The sequence below is a fragment of the Bubalus bubalis genome, chromosome 6 (assembly GCF_019923935.1).
Source record: "Bubalus bubalis isolate 160015118507 breed Murrah chromosome 6, NDDB_SH_1, whole genome shotgun sequence".
Classification (NCBI taxonomy): Eukaryota; Metazoa; Chordata; class Mammalia; order Artiodactyla; family Bovidae; genus Bubalus; species Bubalus bubalis.
The window spans coordinates 69,760,406-69,781,465 of record NC_059162.1 but is presented as its reverse complement, the minus strand read 5'-3'; the positions used below and the strand labels follow the sequence as shown (position 1 = coordinate 69,781,465).

The 21,060-nt window shown below is 41.0% G+C and overlaps 1 protein-coding gene across 1 annotated transcript in view; it reads right to left on the bottom strand.

Moving 5' to 3' along the window:
- Positions 1–21,060, bottom strand: part of CRYZ (crystallin zeta) — a 28,730-nt gene that overhangs the window by 5,428 nt on the left and 2,242 nt on the right. The window contains exons 2-5 of the mRNA XM_006046237.4: positions 17,030–17,153; positions 15,267–15,419; positions 11,538–11,701; positions 5,051–5,102 (exon numbers count right to left, since the gene is read on the bottom strand). Coding sequence (XP_006046299.2) covers positions 5,051–5,102; positions 11,538–11,701; positions 15,267–15,419; positions 17,030–17,140 — 480 coding nt within the window. The 5' untranslated portion in view covers positions 17,141–17,153. The remainder of the gene's footprint in view (positions 1–5,050; positions 5,103–11,537; positions 11,702–15,266; positions 15,420–17,029; positions 17,154–21,060) is intronic.

Genomic DNA, 21,060 nt, shown 5'->3' with positions numbered 1-21,060 from the left:
ACAGAAATGGTATGGACCTAACAGAAGCAGAAGATATTAAGAAGAGGTGGCGAGAATACACAGAAGAACCATACAAAAAGGATCTTCATGATCCAGATAACCATGATGGCATGATCACTCAGACATCTTGGAATGTGAAGTCAAGTGGGCCTTAGGAAGCATCACTACAAAGCTAATGGAGGTGATGGAATTCCAGTTGAGCTATTTCAAATCCTAAAAGATGATGCTGTGAAAGTGCTGCACTCAATATGCCAGCAAATTTGGAAAACTCAGCAGTGGCCACAGGACTGGAAAAGGTGAGTTTTCAATCCAATCCTTAAGAAAGGCAATGCCAAAGAATGTTCAAACTACTGCACAACTGCACGCACCTCACATGCTAGCAAAGTAATGCTCAAAATTCTCCAAGCCAGGCTTCAACAGTACATGAACCAAGAACTTCCATATGTTCAAGCTGGATTTAGAAGGCAGAGGAACCAGAGATCAAATTGCCAACATCTGCTGGATCATCAAAAAAGCAAGAGAATACCAGAAAAATATCTGCTTTATTGATTACACCAAAGCCTTTACTGTGTAGATCACAACAAACTGTGGAAAATTCTTAAAGAGATGGGAATATCAGACCACCTGACCTGCCTCTTGAGAAATCTGTATGCAGGTCAAGAAGCAACAGTTAGAATCGGACACGGAACACCAGACCAGTTCCAAATAGGGAAAGGAGTATGTCAAGGCTGTATATTGTCACCCTGCTTATTTAACTTATCTGCAGAGTACATCATGTGAAATGCCAGGCTGGATGACGCACAAATTGGTATCAAGATTGCCAGAAGAAATATCAATAACCTCAGATACACAGATGATACCACCCTTATGAAAGCAAAGAACTACAGGGCATCTTGATGAAAGTGAAAGAGGAGGGTGAAAAAGTTGGCTTAAAACTCAACATTCAGAAAACTAAGTTCACCGCATCTGGTCCCATTACTTCATGGCAAATAGATGAGGAAACAATGGAAACAGTTACAGACTTTATCTTTTTGGGTTCTAAAATCACTGCAGATGGTGACTGAAGCCATGAAATTAAAAGATACTTGCTCCTTGGAAGAAAACCTATGACCAACCTAGACAGCATATTAAAAAGCAGAGACATTACTTTGCCAACAAAGGTCCATCTAGTCAAAGCTATGGTTTCTCAGTAGTCATGTATGAATGCGAGAGTTGGACCATAAAGAAAGCTGAGCACCGATGAATGATGCTTTTGAACTGTGGTGTTGGAGAAAACTCTTGAGAGTCCCTTGGACTGCAAGATCAAAGCAGTCAATCCTAAAGGAAATCAGTCTTGAATATTCATTGGAAGGACTGATGCTGAAACTGAAGCTCCAATACTTTGGCCACCTGATGAGAAGAACTGACTCATTAGAAAAGACCCTGATGCTGGGAAAGATTGAAGGCAGGAGGAGAAGGGAATGACAGAAGATGAGATTGTTGGATGGCATCACAGACTCAATGGACATGAGTTTGAGTAAACTCTGGAGTTGGTGATGGACAGGGAAGCCTGGCGTGCTGCAGTCCATGGGGTCGCAGAGTCGGATGCAAGTGAATTGACTGAACTGACGTGCAAGATGTGGTTCTTCACACATGAACGTATGTTCTTAGGAAGGGGGAGATAATAAACACATGAAGAAATAAACGAATAAAGTAAATTCAGAGAATGAAAAATACTTGAAAAAAATAGCATATTGGGTTATAAAGAGAGAGAGAACCAGGCCAATTAGGTCATCAGGAAAGGCATTCTGAAGAGACCTGAATGGAGAGAGGGACAAGCACCATCTGGGACAGGTCTGGGACGCCTGCTGGAGAGTGCTGTAGGCTGAATGGTCACGGCTATCCTGCTGAAGTGGGAATGAGCTTGGGGCATTCAAACATCAGAAAGAGGGTCAAGAGGCTTAAGGACGGGACATGTGGAAGGAGCAAAAGATGAGGCCAGAGAGGCACAGAAAGGCCAAGGCACACAAGGCCTTGGAGGTAAAGACTTTGGATTATATTTAAGAGCCATGCAGAACTACTGGAGAGTTTAAGCAGGAGAGGGATATGATCTGAATTGGGCTTTTAATAGAACATTCTAATTATATGGGCGGCAAAAAGAAGGTAGGGGGACATGGGAGCAGGAAGATCAGGACTTCATCAAAGACTGGAGGTGGGAGGTGGGGAATAGAGAAAAGTCAAGAATGTCTCCTCGGTCTCAGGCCGGAATAACTGGGTAGATTGACTTGGATGAGGAAGATGAGAGAGGATCAAGTCTGTGACAGCATCAAGAATTCACTTTGAACACACTGAGTTCACCCAACTGTAGATGCTCAATCATTAGTTGAATATGATAATGGACTTGCAAAGAGTTCAGAATTGGACACATACATCTGAGAATCATCAGTTTATAGACAGTACTTAAAGCCACAGGATTGCATGAGATCACTAGAGCACTAGATAAATGTGCTTAGCATAAAGGAGAAATAAAACTATTTTAGGAATATAGATAAAAGCAATCATTTAAATTATAATACTAGGAAACATGTTTGATCCCATGCCAAATGAATGGTACAGATAAGGGTCAGCCCATACATTTAGAATCAGCTTTCTCACGCTTGGCACTATTGGGCCAGGTAATTCTTTGCTGTGGGGACTATGCTGTGCAGTGAAGGGTGCTTAGAAGGAGCATGCCTAGTTTCTGTCCACTGGATGCCAGACCCTTTCATCCAGTTGTGACAACCAAAAATGTCCCCAGACACCACCAAATGTCCCCAAGTGGGAGAAGAGATGGCATGAAATTACTCCTTATTGAAAACCACTGATTTAAAGGAAGATACAGTCATTATGGACTGGGCAAGATAGAAGAGAACTGAGATGAAAAAGATGATGGAAACTAATTAAAATTGTAACAGAATCACAAACTCCCAAGCCTGAAATAAGACCTTAAAGACTGTATGGCATATGGGAGTGAGGAGCCTGAACCCAGCTGGGTTATGCTGAGGATTTGTTTGATTTAACCAAAACAAACACAGGGAACTCACTCTGAGTGTGAGAGACATTCAGTTCCACGAAATACCAATAACACCATGGAGTTAGCATGGCTGAATTTTGCTACTTTAATTTTTCAATTAAAAAAGGGGGGGCCTCTAATAAAACCACAATTTAACCTTAGAGATAATGTAAATATTATCTCCTTATGATCTAACTACTTCAAAGGGGCACTCAAGAGCTATTTTAAAGAGTTGTTTATTCTATTCTTGTCAACAATTATACTAACAATATTTATTCAATAGATTATATACCATTATGTGTCAACTATTTTTTCTTCTATTTATTTTGCTGACAATAAAACAGGGCACTCCCCACCAACATATCAGGATGTTGGCTGTGTTCACAAATTCTACACCGTTTTAAATACACAACATAATCCCAAAGGAATTTGATTTAAATGAGGACAGAAAGTACAAATAGAAGCAAGACAAAACTCAGCACTGTTTCCCCCTGATGGGCAGAGAGGATCAGAAGCGCTTCACACACCAGGTCGCCAGCCTATCCCTGCCAGCCAAGGATTTAACAAACTCAGCCAGCACGGAGAACAGTCTGGATTTGGCTTTAAAAAAAAAATCATGATGAAGCGACCTGGCTTTTTACAAGAGGGTAAAGGGAATAAAAAGAGATTTTCTATAAACTCGTCTCTCCCCTTCCTACTGAAATCTCTCTTTTTGATACAGATCACAAGGTTAGCTCTGTGAAAGCCAAGGCAATTTAAATAAATGCATGTTGGACAGATTCTGTCCTTAGTTAGCATTAAATTTATTTATTTAGGGCTAAATTTAATTTAACCCCCAAACTGCCTCTTCAGTGAGGCTAAACAACGGGAGTTTTTGACAAGGGTATGTGTCATATTTTCTCAAGCCCCAGAAAGACGATGTTGGTGTTTTTTTAAGTAAACAGTCTATCTGTGAAATCCTTGAGTTGATCTATTGGAAGTACATAGGAAGCTGGGCTTGAAACCTCGTGATACATCCACGGAAAGTAACAATTATACAGAGGTTTGAATTCTCTGTACTACCTGTCCACTTTTAGAGGTAAATGCATTTTCAGGATGCCCCTCATTATGCCGGAAACAATCTGCCATTAATGGGTTACTTCTTTCCATCTCCTCTCTGGAATACAGTGTCCTGAAAGGGTTAATCTGCTTCCTCATACATCCAGCCCCAGGCCCTGTATTTTAAAAAAGCGAAATCGTGTCTCCAAAATTTCTAAAGCCTCTACATGCAGGATAGAGGTCATGTGGATTTCTTGTTAAATTCCAACCTCAGAGCTCTAACTTTTCCTCTAAGCTCCTCGGAGGCAGATTGACAGCCAGTTTCTTGAAGAGGTTTCTGACAGCTCTGTGTTGGGTGATTTCACTGCAGGGCTGGTTTGATAAGTTCTGAGCATTCCCCAACCCCCACCCCCCCACACACACCCATTAGCATTTTAAGTTGTGGGTTGTGGTGTGAAGGACACAGCTGTATACTATGCACCCTGTGAATGTCATCAAAGCGCAGCAGGCGAGCAGGAAGGGAGCTAGAAAGGATGAAGAACTCACAGTGTGGCTTTGCAGTGCTGTCTGGGGCAACAGAGGTAAAGCTTTAATGAGCCTTAGTTTTCTTATCTAAGGGGATGTGGAATTTATATTAACCTTAAAGAACTGTTTAAAATTCTAAATAAATATTCTTATAACATTCACTTCTTGAAAAGAAAAACAAAGCCTGTTTATCTTGGTTCATACCCAACACAGGTGGAAAACCTAATGCATACATTTCTGATCGGGTAATCTGTTGAATTTATTAACCAAGAAATGCTAAACGAATATGATGGGGAATCACCTTCAGAAGACAGAATCTAAAGTCTCACTACAAAAAGAAAAAAGTCATCACCCTTGACTATATTTATAAATTTGTTTTTTAAAAGCAACTTAAAGAAACCCACAAACATAACCTCTAAAAAAAAAGCAAAAAACTTAAAAGAAAAAAATACTTACTCCTCCACTAGCTCCATGAACCAGAACACTTTCTCCAGGTTTCACACAGGCACTGAAAAAGAAAGCACAGGTTCATCGCCTTACTTTGGAGCTAATTAAGCTCAGTGTTTGTCATAATTCTTAAGAAAATTCTACCTTCATTTCAACCAACAGTTACCCAAAGAGGAAACTCATCCTGATAGACAACCCGAGATATTCTCCACACTCCCCAGACTCAAACAATGGTTCTTTAGAGCCACAGATGAAAGAAAACATTCAATTCATTTATTCATTCAACAAATGTCTACTGGGAGTCAACCATGTGCCAGATATTGTTGGGGCGCCAGGATCATAATTGTGCTACCTGCTAAGAGGCTTTGGGGATGTGCCAAAGGAAATTGCTTCACCCAGAAGAACTGGAGTCTCCCATTCATTCCCACAGAAAGTGCCTCAAAAAGGGTCATTATAGCCCAGTCTTTATTTCATGGTTCAGACTTACACCTGAGTAAATGCAGCAGCTACTTTCTTCCTTCTCCATGCCTTTCAATACCTGGCTGCACAGCCTCCAAGCCCTTGTTTCAGAAACCAATGCTGAGTCAGCGATGGGAAGAGAGTAAGAAATGTAACAAGTCCTGTCACACAGGTTCCCCTACCACCCCCTAAAATGCCCAGAGCCTCTGGTAGAATGACATATTCTTTCGACTTCTGGTTCACCCACTCCTTTTCTATTATACTGAAAGCAAAAACATGCAGCAAGACACAGTGATGCTTTATCATTTCACATGGACAAATGCTGATGTCACAGGCCAGCAACGGCCGTGTGGTCCAGATCTGACTCTCAGTGAGGATCCCTTGTTTACAAGGACAATAGGGGGTGGTCACCTTGTAGAGTGGAGAAGGAATGGAAACCCACTCCAATAGTCTCACCTGGAAAATCCCATGGACAGAGGAACCTGGTGGGCTATACAGTCCATGGGGTCGCAAAGGGTCTGACACAACTTAGCGACTAAATCACACCACCCTGTACAGATATTCTGTTCAATCTAGGAGTGAGAACACAGTCACCCAGAGTCCTGCTTAAGGCCGTGTGCCAACAGCTGACAAACGGCAGCTGTGAGTCAGTAAATGAAGTTTCTCCAACATGCTCACTTGGGGATGGGGGGCTGAGCACAGTGAGTTAAACTGAGGGTTTGGAGTGATAAACTGAGACAGCTATTCCAAAACACTTTGACATTTTAAAAAGTAAAATACAAATTTAAGGGAATAGGATTACTAATATTATACTCTGGGTCATGAAATACTTCCAGTGATTTTTTTCTAAATCTTATAAACAAGTCTCCACACACTAAGTACATTGTCCTAAACCCCTGGGCCTGCAGCAGGTGGAGAAAAAGCAGGCAAACTGTCTACTGGGTCTCCATGGCTACCATCCTTCTATCCTCGTGGAGTCACTCTGATGGTGAAATTTAAGTGTCAGCTTGGCTGGGCCATGGTGCTAGATATGGGTCAAACATTCTGGATATTTCTGTGTAGGTGCTATTTTGGATGAGATTAATGTTTAAGTCAGTAGAATTTGAATAAAGCAGATTATCTTCCATAGTGTGGGTTGGCCTGGCCACTTGAAGGTCTTAACAAAACAAAGACAGACTTCTCCTAGAGCAAGAAGAAATTCTGACAGCAGACTGTCTCTAGACTTGAACAGCTACTCTTCTCAGGCTCTCCAGCCTGCTGGTCTCTCTACTGATTTTAGACTCAGCAGGACTCCATCCATCAATATACACATTCTGTTGGTTCTGCTTCTCTGGAGAACACTAATAGTCCTCCGCCCCTGGGGCCTGTAGCAGGGTTGGAGCATGTGGCCTGGCTTTCGGTGCTGCTGTGTTACCCCCTCCTAGTCACTGAAGCCTAGGACCTGGCTCATAGGTTTCCTTGTTGTTCAGTCTCTAAGTCATGTCCAACTCTTTGTGACCCTATTGTCTGCGACGTGCCAGGCTTCCCTGTCCTTCACTATCTCCTGGAGTTTGCTCACACTCATGTCCATTGAGTCAGTGATGATATCCAACTATCTCGTCCATCCTCTGTCATCCCCTTCTCCTCCTGCCCTCAATCTTTCCCAGCATCAGGGTCTTTTCCAATGAGTCAGCTCTTCACATGAGGTGGCGAAAGTACTGGAGCTTCCGATAGGTTTCTTCTTCTACCCTAAATCCAGCCCCAACCTGAGAGATTTCAACATCCATGGGAAGAAAACTGACAATTCCTGAATTCTCCTCTACTTCTATCACTCTCTTCCCACATCTAGTAGTCATCCCTAACCATTCTACCTGAGGAATATCAGACACTAATAACCAGTATTGATCTCCTGTTCCGATTCTGTAACCCCATATTCCCTCAAAACCTTTTCTTTGGCTTCACAGAGCTTGCTGTCTGCTCCTTTTCTGCCCTCTTGCTGCTCCTGCCACACTCCCATCAGCCTGGATGCCATGGGACATTATCCCAACTTCTTTCTTTCTCTCCAGTGTTCCCACTTCCTTTGTGCGCTTTCAATTTCCCACTAATATTCCAGCCATGGATTAATTTTATGGTCTACTTTCCCTGGATAATGTATCCAAATGGCTAAATACCTAAGAAAAAAATCACATGACCATGCATTTTGGTACCACTACAGTTCTGATTCTCAAAAGGTCACTTTGCTTCCTATTTAGTTATGAAAATGAAGCAATCACATATGAGTTCCTTCAATGCCTCACCTCCCTGCCCACAAACTTTCCATTAAGTATACCAATGCTGAAAGGTTGCTGTTGAACCACAAAAGATGCTGGGATTCTTGGCCTCCGGAGAAGAATTCAATCCAGGGCTAGAGACGAGACTTGATTGCTCAGAGCTTTTGTGTAATAAAGTTTTATTAAAGTATAAAAGAGATAGAGAAAGCTTCTGACACAGACATTAGAAGCAGGCAGAAAGATTGCCCCCTCACTAGTGTTAGCAATGGAATTATATACTTTTTAATTAGTTATTACAATGAATCAAAAGAATGTCTGGAGGTTGTAAAGATCTTACTAGACCCACTCCCATAATTTACATTTTAAGATAACAGGATTAGCCAGAAGGTTTTTTCCAGAAACTGTCCTCAAGCAGGATACACTGTTGTTATACAACCCTTAGTACAGAGTTTAAACTGAGTTGTTTGTTGTGTAATCATCAGTTCAAAGCTTAAAGATAAAAACGTGACTTATGTGACTAAGACCAAGGAATGTAGAGGGAAAAAAAGTTTGTCCTTTCCTCCTCCTTGAGAATTCCAGACCCCTCTCTCCGTGGGGACCCCTGGACTTCTTATCAACCTGCCCTAGGAATTGACTCTCTCACTGCCTCTTCCAAGTTTGACAGGTGAGTTCTCCTTTTGATCAGAAGCCAATCTCTCTACCTCTGTGCTAAATCCAATCCTTGCCCAGCATAGGATCTTGTTACATCTGCTATTCTGCCCTCTTCTCCAAGTTTCCTATCTATTTCTGCTACATCCTTTCTCAGGTATAAAAATAACCAAGTCCTGTTCATCTTAAAAAAAAAAACCCTTTGTTCCCACTCTTTTCAAGTAGTTTTCCTACCTCTTTCTGCCTGTCTCCCTTGCTTTTTAAGAGTAGTCTCCATTCAAGAATCAATTTCCTCTTCCTTTCTCAACCCATTCATTCAAGCTTTGCTCCATCAGTCTACTGAAAATGATCTGACAAAAGCCACCACTGACCTCCTATCACTAAGCCTGGCTGTTGTTTTGTTCCCAAACAGTCCTCACTGCTGCACTGACAGCTAGTTTCCCTCCTTGGTAGCAACATCAACTACCACCCCTACCACCACCCACACTAATTGAGCACTTGTTCTGTACTATTCGTGTACTAAGAGCTTTATATATGCAGGTCAGGAAGCAACAGTTAGAACTGGATGTGGAACAACAGACTGGTTCGTCAAGGCTGTGTATTGTCACCCTGCTTATTTAACTTCTATGCAGAGTACATCATGAGAAACGCTGGGCTGGAGGAAGCACAAGCTGGAATCAAGATCGCCAGGAGAAATATCAATAACCTCAGATATGCAGATGACACCACCCTTATGGCAGAAAGTGAAGAACTAAAAAGCCTCTTGATGAAAGTCAAAGAGGAGAGTGAAAAGGTTGGCTTAAAGCTCAACATTCAGAAAACTAAGATCATGGCATCTGGTCCCATCACTTCATGAGAAATAGATGTGGAAACAGTGTCAGACTTTATTTTGGGGGGCTCCAAAATCACTGCAGATGGTGACTGCAGCCATGAAATTAAAAGACGCTTACTCCTTGGAAGCAAAGTTATGACCAACCTGGATAGCATATTCAAAAGCAGAGACATTACTTTGCCAACAAAGGTCCATCTAGTCAAGGCTATGGTTTTTCCTGTGGTCATGTATGGATGTGAGAGTTGGACTGTGAAGAAAGCTGAGCATTGAAGAATTGATGCTTTTGAACTGTGGTGTTGGAGAAGACTCTTAAGAGTCCCTTGGACTGCAAGGAGATCCAACCAGTCCATTCTAAAGGAGATCAGTCCTGGGTGTTCATTGGAAGCAATGATGCTAAAGCTGAAACTCCAATACTTTGGCCACCTCATGTGAAGAGTTGACTTATTGGAAAAGACCCTAATGCTGGGAAGGATTGGGGGCAGGAGAAGGGGACAACAGAGGATGAGATGGCTGGATGGCATCACCGACTTGATGGACATGGATTTGGGTAGACTCTCAGAGTTGGTGATAGATAGGGAGGCCTGCCATGTTGCGATTCATGGGGTCACAAAGAGTGGAACACGACTGAGTGACTGAACTGAACTGAACAGCTTTATAAGCATTACCTCATCTAATTCCACCACACCCCAAGGTGCTTGCTATTATTATCTGTATTTTTCAAGTCAGTAAACTACAGTTGAGACAGGAAAGCAACTTGACTAGTAGTAGGTGGAGACAGTACTAAAACTGAGGCCTTCCTGGCTTCAACACCTATGAGCTTAACAGATGTTTAACAGACTCAGAGACCTCTAGACTCTCTTGGCCTTGGGTTACACGCCCTTTGCCTCTCTCAGGACTGTTCCCTACCTCTGACCACATTCTAAATGTTAATGCTCAGTACAGTTCCAGTCTCTCTCCACTGCTGCTCTCACTCCCTGAGGCATTTCAGTGACTTTCATTTCGTCAGCTCTTACCACATGCTGACAGCCCCAAATTTAAAGCTCAAGCCTTTGAGTTTCAGACTCTTTCATCCGACAGCTGCTGGACTTCTCCATGATGATGTCTGTCTCAGTGCATGTCCAAAACTGAACTCAGTTTCCTTTTGAAACTTTTCCCTCCTTCTCTTTGTCAAGTCAAACATTACCCGTTACAAAGCTGTTAAGTATTCTTAAGCTCTTTCTCTCCCTCATTTTCCACATGCAAATAGTTACCAAATATTTCTGATTTTACCACCTAAATAGTTATCCTTTCCTCTCCACCTCTACCATGAGCCTTGCTCTGGCCCTTAAGTATTAATAATGTCCAGAGGGTACTTCTATAAGATTCTCCCATGTCTTTCCCCACTCCTGTCATAACATCCATCCTTCCCATAGCAGATGGGTGATCCTAATGAAACACAGATATGACAATATCATTCTCCTGAATAAAACACTACATGACCCCCAAGTCCTTACAGAACAATATGTGAGCACTATAATCTAGCTTTTTACAATCTGAGGTGCACCTATTTGATAATGACAGCTAACATTTACTGAGAGATTACTATGTTCCAACTTTATTCTTCGCCACTCTTTGCCTTGAAATCTTCTAACAAAAGCAAACTGCTAAAGCTCTTCTCCCCAGATACCCCGATGTTTGCTCCCCACACCAGCTCTTCCCATTCTCTAGAATACCCTCCCTATTCCTAGCTACCCTTCCCCAGGATAACGCCCTCTGATGCTTTTCAAATACCTAGGGAATATGATTAAGATATAGATTCTCAGGTATCAGCCATGGAAACTGACCAGGGGGACTAGGGTAGAGCCACTGTACTTTAAAGTTGCAGCAAGTAGTTTCTGGAGCTGGATAACAAGATTTTTGAACCACGGCTTTAAAATAATCCAAGACTTATGCCTTGCCAGGAAGCCTGACCTCATTACCACAGGCATGTCCCTCGTGATCCCGTAAATCCCTATGCACATCTCTACCACTGTCCTTTCCACATTATATATCAGTATTATTACTCTTATGTCTCTCTCCCTTACTAGACTATGAGCATCTTGAAGACAAAGATGGGGTTTTGCTGTTCTTGTCTTTTTCTTCAGTGATTAGAACAATCTACCAAATTAGCAGAGTTTCTGCTCCATAAACCTTAAGAGTAACTTAATGGGAACCAAAAATGACCAATGGATAGACCGGTGCTAGGAAGCATAAATTATATATTACCTTCCTCCAATTAATATCGCCCTCCTCTGGTGCTGGTTATAAAGCTGACAGAGTGTGTTATTACCTGTGGAGCAGAGCTCGATAAGCAGTGAAGTATGGGATGCCAATGGCAGCTCCTTGTTTAAAGTCCAGTTTTTCTGGCAGTGTGTAAACAGTGTGATCGGCTGCCAGAGCATACTCAGCGTAGCCCCCAGAGATCGTCCTGGTAGTGAAAACTCTGTCACCTTTCTGCGGAAAGCAATAAATTAATAAACGCTTCAGGGATTAAAAAGGTTGTCAACATGGGTGTAACCCTTTAGAATGCAACATTTATAACAAGAAATAAAATGGGTATTTATATATTGTTGTCTACATCCTAAGGTCTCATAAAAACAACTTCAAAATATGGAACATTTTTAAATGTTTTATTAATGGAAACTAGGAAGAAGAAAAATCAAGGGAAACAGGAAAAATAAGAAAAGAGAGAATGTCCAGAATGGTCTAAAGATTATGATGATAACTTACCTTTATTGACAGCTTGCTGCGCAAGGCACAGCATTAGTTATCTAATTTGATCTTCACAACAGTCTATGAGGAAAACTTTCATTACCTCCCTTTAGATAACCCCACTTCAAAGATGAGGAAATGGAGGCGTAAATAAGTTCAGTAATTTGCTCAGATCAAGCAGTTAATAAATGGTAGTTAACATAAATGTTTTTTATCCAAAACACTGGGGAGAAGAAACAAATACAATGTAAGGTTTCTTCCAAACACCTGTTCTAAATTCTTTCTGTAGGTTTGTTCCCGCATTTCCCTCATTTTTTACGCATGGACCAAAAGGCAAGCAACTCTGCCTGGATCCCGACAACAAAGATGAGCCAGGAAAAGTGTCTTGACCTGTTGCAGCACCAGAAACATATAACAAACTCTCCATAAACGCCTGCTAGGTCCTCACTACTGGAGGGCAGATGTGTACCTGAGGGTAAGGACAGGCACCGCGCAAGCACCACAGCTGGCTCCATGTGACCTGTACACCAAGGAAATTAGACGGCCCAGTACAAGCACCTTTTCTAAACCCTGTTTCTTCAATTAAAAAAAAACAAGTAAATAGTCCTTGGAATAAGCAAAACATTAAGGCAATAACTCTCAATACACTCAAATTTGCCCTATAATACAACACTATAGGGTGAGGTAGAGACAGAAAAGGTTCCAAGGGCACCCAGGAGTCAAAGACAAGTATCACTGCTTAACAGTGTTGCCTGCAAATGGTCAAGTATGACTAACATCAGATTAATCCTGTTTTTACAGCTTAAAAACACACTGCATTGATTTGAATATAATCCCAACCTGTTTAAGAATTCACTATGAAAAGCAGTACTTTTAGTTCTGTGATGGATATTAATAGCAAGACAATTCTCCCTAATCTCAAGCTTCTTAAACTCCAGGAAGAGGGAAAAAAAGGAGAGAGAGAATTTTAAAGCAAGGCAAATCTGATGAGCCATCAAAGATAGGTACGAGAAAAAGAAAGAAACCTATATGCAGGTCAGGAACCAAAGGTTAGAACTGGACATGGAACAACAGACTGATTCCAAATAGGACAAGGAGTATGTCAAGGCTGTATATTGTCACCCCGCTTATTTAACTTCTATGCAGAGTACATCATGAGAAACGCTGGGCTGGAGGAAGCACAAGCTGGAATCAAGATTGCCAGGAGAAATAGCAATCACCTCAGATATGCAGATGACACCATCCTTATGGCAGAAAGTGAAGAGTGAAAGTGAAAGAGGAGAGTGAAAAAGTTGGCTTAAAGCTCAACATTCAGAAAACTAAGATCATGGCATCTGGTCCCATCACTTCATGGGAAATAGATGGGAAACAGTGCAAACAGTGTCAGACTTTATTTTGGGGGGCTCCAAAATCACTGCAGACGGTGATTGCAGCCATGAAATTAAAAGACGCTTGCTCCTTGGAGGAAAAGTTATGACCAACCTAGATAGCATACAGAAAAGCAGAGACATTACTTTGCCAACAAAGGTCCATCTAGTAAAGGCAATGGTTTTTCCAGTGGTCATGTATGGATGTGAGAGTTGGACTGTGAAGAAAGCTGAGCATTGAAGAACTGATGCTTTTGAACTGTGGTGTTGGAGAAGACTCTTAAGAGTCCCTTGGACTGCAAGGAGACCCAACCAGTCCATTCTAAAGGAGATCAGCCCTGGGTGTTCTTTGGAAGGAATGATGCTAAAGCTGAAACTCCAATACTTTGGCCACCTCATGCGAAGAGTTGACTCATTGGAAAAAGACTCTGATGCTGGGAGGGATTGGGGGCAGGAGGAGAAGGGGATGACAGAGGATGAGATGGCTGGATGGCATCACCGACTCGATGGATGTGAGTTTGAGTGAATTCTGGGAGTTGGTGATGGACAGGGAGGCCTGGCGTGCTGTGATTCATGGGGTTGCAAAGAGTCGGACACGACTGAATGACTGAAATGAACTGAAAAGGTTCCTAGAGTTTGCTGATGTGGGCCCTGCAACACAACTTTCTGTGATGATGTAAATGCTCTCCATCTGCACTGTCCAACAGTGGCCACTGGACACTTGGCTCTATTAAGCAATTGAAGAATAGAATTTTTAATTTTAATTGAATTTGAATTTCAAACAGCCACATGTGGCTAGTGACCACCGTATTTGGAAAGAATAGGTCCAGCTTCTAAGCTAAAGATATCACACTAGATAATGGAAACTGAGGGAGCATATGAGCCCATCATGAAGAAGGAAGAGAATACAAAAGGCAGAGTCTACATAGGGTCAGTGGGCACTGGGCAACACCAAGAAGTGAGGAACATCTAGAGAAAAAGAAGCTTGAAAAAGGATGCTCAGAGAGGAATGGGAGGTGGGGGTAGGGAGGAGACCTGGAGAATATAATGTCACAGAAGCTGAAAAAGGTGTTTTTTTTGGTAAGAAAAAGTAAGTGGCTGAGAGTGTCAAATGTCCCAGAGAAGTCAAGACAGATAATAACATAAGAGGACCCATTAGCTTCAGCAATATAGAGGCCATTAGCGACATTAGTAAACATCGTCTCAGTGGGGCGGTGGGGGCAGGAGCTGGACTGCTGAGGCAGCGGAGTAGAAAGCAAAAGGAATTCTCCTGGCTTCCTGGGCCAGACCCTGTTAATCTTCACTCAGTTCAATTCTGGTAAATGTGCTGCCACAGTTGAGCAGGTCAAGGAATGATGAGGGCAGATGCTAGAACATAAATATGCTATCTAGGTTTTTTATATCTTTTTGTACATAAATAACAAAAGCTCTGATCATAACTCATAACATCTACATTGACTCAGCCACCTTGGTCTGAATCATAGCTCTAAAAATGTATAGTTGACCTTGCATTTGTTCATCTTTTACTTATTATTCAAAAGAATTAGCCTTCCCTTTATTTTGTGGAACTAAATTTTATAGAAGGAAAAAAAAAGAAAAAACTTTGTTGGCTGAGTATTATCAAGGGTTAGGAAACAGTATAATTTCCTTGCTTATTTTATTCTTTCCTTAAGTATTTCTGTTAAATCAAAGGATCACAGTTCAATTCTATGGGGATGTGGAGACACAGAAATTACCCAACACTTATTTCCAACAATGCAAACAAGCAAGGTCCCTGGATAAAAGGTAATTTCTTTTTTGACTAGAGGAGTCCCCCAAGTGGTAGAAATTGTGTAATAGGGCCTTTTAAAGACTTAAATACAGACACATTTTAAAGCTATGTCAAAATGTTAAAAAATATACATATTAAGCTAAAATAGAAATAATTTAAAATGTACTACCTTGAAAGCAGATACACTCTCTCCAACAGCTTCTATTATCCCAGCCACATCAAAGCCAGGAGTATAAGGTAGAAGTGGTTTTATATTGTGAGTGCCAGAGCGAATGTATGTGTCCACTGGGTTCACACCACACGCTTGGACTTTGATGAGAACCTGCAATGACAGTGTACTTCAGTTCACACAGAGCAGTTAGGCATTCATTCAGCATTTTCATAGGACTGGAGTGGAGTGATCATGGGAGCTACAAAAATAGAGGAAAACCCTGCCTTCAATGAGCTCACATTCCAGTTTTTAGAAATCACCATATAAATAAAAAGATAAGACAGAATGGTCTATGTGCTATACTAAAAACATCTGGGGAAAATAGTGATGGAGATATCTGAGGGGATGTGTGCAGAGACCTCTATCAAACCTATTTTCTCCTCCTGGACAGCAAGGTAGGAAGAATACTCCTTCCTGGTTTCTTCAGAGTTATAAGCAGTCAAATGGAATGTAAACATAAGTGACGAAAGCTACTTCCGGGACTGACCCACAGAGTCCTTCCTAGGCAATGTCCATAGTGTTTCCACCCTTCCTTAGTGACCTCAGAAGACAGGTGTTGAAGGTGGCAGAGCCACACAAGGGAAGAAGCACAGGTCCCTAAATCACTTTGGAAAGAACTCGATCCACTGACATTTTAGAATTGTGGAATTTAGTGAATGAGAACCACTGAGATTTTTTTTTTTTAAACTTGTTATTTTATATTGGGGTATAGTCAGTTAACAATGTTGTGATAATTTCAGGTGAACAGCAAAGGGACTCAGTCATACATATACACGTATCCATTCTCCCCCAACTCCCCTCCCATCCAGGCTGCCAACCATTGAAATTTTGAGGGTACATCTATTATAGAAGCTCATCTGACCTTAATACAGGATGATTACTTCTGCTATCAAAGTAAGGAGACGCCTTATGAAGGAAGTGGTACTCGATCTAGATCTTAAAGGATGAGTAGATATCTTTCAGAATGGAAGAAGTATATTTCAGGTTAAAGGAACAGTATGTGCAAAGACAGAAGGAATGAAAGGACCTCTTGGGGAAACCGGACAAAGCTTGTATTGTCACAGCAGTCTACTGAGAAGAAATGATAAGAAATAAATCTTTGCCAAATCATAACCAAACTGTAAAAAGTCTCATAAGGCTTGCTAAGGAAGTTAGACATGGGAGCGATGGAAAGTGCAGTAATAAAAATATATAATTTTTATTGAAAAAGTATATTGTTAAAGTCATTGGAAATGATTAAAATCTATATTTAAAATCTCTTGTATGTGAAAAAGCATGTATGCAGAAAAAAATTATTCTCCCCATGCATAAAACGATCATAAAAAGATCATGCAAGACTGTAACTGAATAATCATGATTCCATTCAGAAAAATCCAATTACTTCACTACACAGATGATTTTCAACTTCATTCTTTTTATACATTTACTTCACTAGTTAGAATTATATGTTCTCTTTGTCAGAGCTTAAGGTGTAAACAGTACAGTGAAATGAAGGTAGCTCAGTCGTGTCTGACTCTTTGTGACCTTGTGGACTGTAGCCCACCAGACTCCTCTGTTTATGGGATTATCCAGGTAAGAATACTGGAGTGGGTTGCCGTTCCCCTTTCCAGGGTCCGTCCTAAAGCAATGTCCTTATAAATCATTCTTTTGAACAATAACTTCATGTGCTAGAGACATACATTCAGTATAATTATTGCCTGTTTATAAGTAATGATTTCCACCTGATGGTCTTTTGGAATTGGTACAGCAACATCCGACTGGAGTTTCAGCACTTCTGGTCCACCAAATTCAAAAACTCTAATAGCTCTCATCAACTTCTGTCCAGTTGCCATGGTGATCTAGAGACTAAAAAAAAAAAATAACATATTGTCATATTGTATCTAGGCTATCACTGTGTTTTCCCCCCTGGAGGGGGAAGATCAAACAATTTTTGAAACAACAATTTAAATCATGAGCTTACCACTGATCTCATTTCATGTTTAAGGACCTTTCATCTTACAAATCCTTCAGCTACAAAGCAAAATGCTTCATATTATTTCCTGTAGGGATTCAGTGCTTTCAACAAGGGAATCAAACATACAAACAAAAACATCTGGATAGACGATGCATGATACAATTATCTTAGGTTTCATTTTGTGTAAGCTTGGGCTATAACATCTTGGAAATTCTAGGAGCTAATGTAAGTTTTCTTAACATTAGATAAACAGATCTTCTTTTGTTAGATTATATTTCAGATATAGAGAGAAATATAAAACATACAATAAACATTTACCTGCTACCCAGCTTTAACAAACCTTACCACTGTAAAAACCTAAAACGTTGTATTATAGATATAACTGAAGCCTCCTCTAACTGTCTCCAAACCCATTTCTGTTCCACAATTCTAGGAGGTAACTATTCCCATAAACTCAGAGCTCATACTTCTCAGGCAGGATATAATTCCACTGCAACATGTATTTGCACTGTTAAACAGTATGTGTTATTGTTATTATTTTGCATGTTTTCAAACTTTATAAATAAAGTTTATAATCATAGTGGATCATATTGTACTGAATTCTGAAACTTGCTTTTTCCTCTAAGTATTAAGTTTTTGAAATTTATCCATGCTGAAACATTTAGTTTTATGAAGTTCGTTCATTTTAACAAAAAAGAATAAACAGCTAAAAACTGCTTTAAGTGTAATCCTCTGTAAATCATAAGTGTAATTTATAGTTACCCTTTCTCTTCTACCACTGTAAATATTGAAATGAAAACTCAAAGTTAAAATAAGCTTAGAAAGGTAAAGAACATATATATAGACAGAGAATTGGGTAACTGGAAATCTTACATCTATAGAGATGTAATGAAAGGGCTTTGTCTGATCTCCATAATTTTGCTTGTCTGCTATGACAACTTCTTGAAATTAACCACACCAAATATTGCTAAACTCTGCCACCACCAGGAACATCTTTGCTAACTTCTGGAGTAATCATATTCACCAATCACAAGCAGCTGAAACATCAAAAATAGTTGCAGAAACTAAGAGTTGAGATGAAAGAATTCAGACTTTCACTGTACTGAAGCCCAACACAGGACTCCTTGGAACAAGGCTCATGCTAACTATAAAATGCCCTTCCATGTGTGAGGGGAATCAAAGCACTTTGATGGTGTTATTAATGGAAAGTTCTTGATATAATTAACCAAAAGTTGTGCCATTTTAAAACCCTTTATTCAAAATAATTTAATATAGTACCTAGTACAGAAGCGAAAATAAACTCTCCATTGCTAAAAGGCTGTTTAGCAATGAAATAGCCTAAAGGGCAGTATTCTTACTAAAAAAGGGGGTGGGGTCAGGAGCAGGTGTAAGCCTCACGCACTGCACAGCAGCTGACCAGTCCTAGGGTAAGAAGCCCGTGCAGGAACTAGGACAGCGGAACAGGCAGCCATGCCGAACCTACCCAGCAGTTTCACTCCTGCCTTTCTATTTGGATCTTCACTCAAGCTGAGTATTTCTTAAGACTTGAAAGCGAAAACATATATAAAGAAAATAAAACAGAAAAAGAAAAGGTTGTACAGACCAGAGTTTTCTACTCTGAAAATAAGAACATAGCTCTTTTGTTCTCTTTTTTGTCTTCAGCATGGTGTTGTGAAAAGAGTGTGGGCTTTGGAATCTGACAGCTCTCAGTATGAATCCCAGATCTATCATTTACTAGCCATGTGGCCTTGGGCAAGGCAGTCACTTTTTTTGAGCTTCTTCATCTGAAAACTGAGTTCTACTCGGGGTTACTATGCAAGATCCAGGGTAGGTATGAAGCACAGAACCCAGCAAATGTTTACTTCTATACATAGTGATATCATGATTCCTTTCCCCCTTAGTTTCTCCTTTCCAATTTTGTATTCATTAAGATATCTTTGGTTCTATAATCCTATAGTCATCTTTGATTTAACAATATTTATGGAACTGTTGTAAAATCAAGTCCTTAACCTCAAAGAGTTCACAGTCCAGAGAACTATGCAAACAAAGCACTAATACCAAACATTGGTTGTTATTCATTCAACATGCATTTTTGAACATTAACTATAAGGGAGGCACTGTGCCACACACAGAGAGCACAGAAGGCAAGGATAACAAGCCCCAGACTCTCCCCATTCTGCCCTTATCTGCCTTCAATGCCTGTGCGCATGCATACATACACACACACACACACACACACACACACACACCATGTTAAGAGGTATAGCTCTCTTTCCACTTTCAATATCTACTTACTTCCTCCCTATTTATTTCTTTCAAGCTCTCACATCTATCTTCTCACCAACAGACATCACTAGTACCCTCAAAAAACTGCAGAATAAAAGCAAAATTACCCTGAAATAGGATCTGTCAAAAATATATAGTACATACATTTTTTCCCTCATATCTGGACATTTGCTAAGTTGGAAGAAAAGAACAAAGGAAGAGACTCACCCTTAATCCTGGATTTAGAAGTCCCCACCCCCAGCCCGGTCTTGCTCAGTACTACCCCTTAACCTGTGGAGCTCATAAGGAAACAGGGCATGACCTTGACAATTCTAACTTCTACTTTGCTTCTGGTGGTCTTATTTCCTGCTGAGCCCTTGCCACTATGATTGCTCAGGCTCCAATATGCATTCATTGCCTTTGAACCCCCTCAACTACCTACAGGATCATCATTTGCTTTATAATATAGGTGCTAAGCTAAAAAACTGTTAAAATAGTAATCATTATTCTTAAACCCTTGCAACAGAGAAGGCAATGGCACCCCACTCCAGTACTCTTGCCTGGAAAATCCCATGGACGGAGGAGCCTGGAAGGCTGCAGTCCATGGGGTCGCTGAGGGTTGGATACCACTGAGCGACTTCACTTTCACTTTTCACTTTCATGCATCAGAGAAGGAAATGGCAACCCACTCCAATGTTCTTGCCTGGAGAATCCCAGGGATGGCGGAGCCCGGTGGGCTGCCGTCTATGGGGTCGCACAGAGTCGGACACGACTGAAGTGACTTAGCAGCAGCAGCAGCAGCAAACCCTTGCAATACCTGATTTCTTCTAAACAGCACATCTTTCACATCCATTAACAGATGAAATTAAAAGACGCTTACTCTTTGGAAGGAAAGTTATGACCAACCTGGATAGCATATTCAAAAGCAGAGACATTACTTTGCCAACAAAGGTCCAGCTAGTCAAGGCTATGGTTTTTCCTGTGGTCATGTATGGATGTGAGAGTTGGACTGTGAAGAAGGCTGAGTGACAAAGAATTGATGCTTTTGAACTGTGGTGTTGGAGAAGACTCTTGAGAGTCCCTTGGACTGCAAGGAGATCCAACCAGTCCATTCTGGAGGAGATCAGCCCTGGGATTTCTTTGGAAGGAATGATGCTAAAGCTGAAACTCCAGTACTTTGGCCACCTCATGCGAAGAGCTGACTCATTGGAAAAGACTCTGATGCTAGGAGGGATTGGGGGCAGGAGGAGAAGGGGATGACAGAGGATGAGATGGCTGGATGGCATCACTGACTCAATGGACGTGAGTCTCAGTGAACTCTGGAAGTTGGTGATGGACAGGGAGGCCTGGCGTGCTGTGATTCATGGGGTCGCAAAGAGTCGGACACGACTGAACGACTGAACTGAACTGAACAGAATTTTCACAATAGGTAGAGAAGAAAACAGTTACTAAAACCACCATTTAATTGTATGCAGAACTGGAAATAAAATCACCATCCTTCTTACAGATGAGGAAACATCTAAGGGGTTGAGA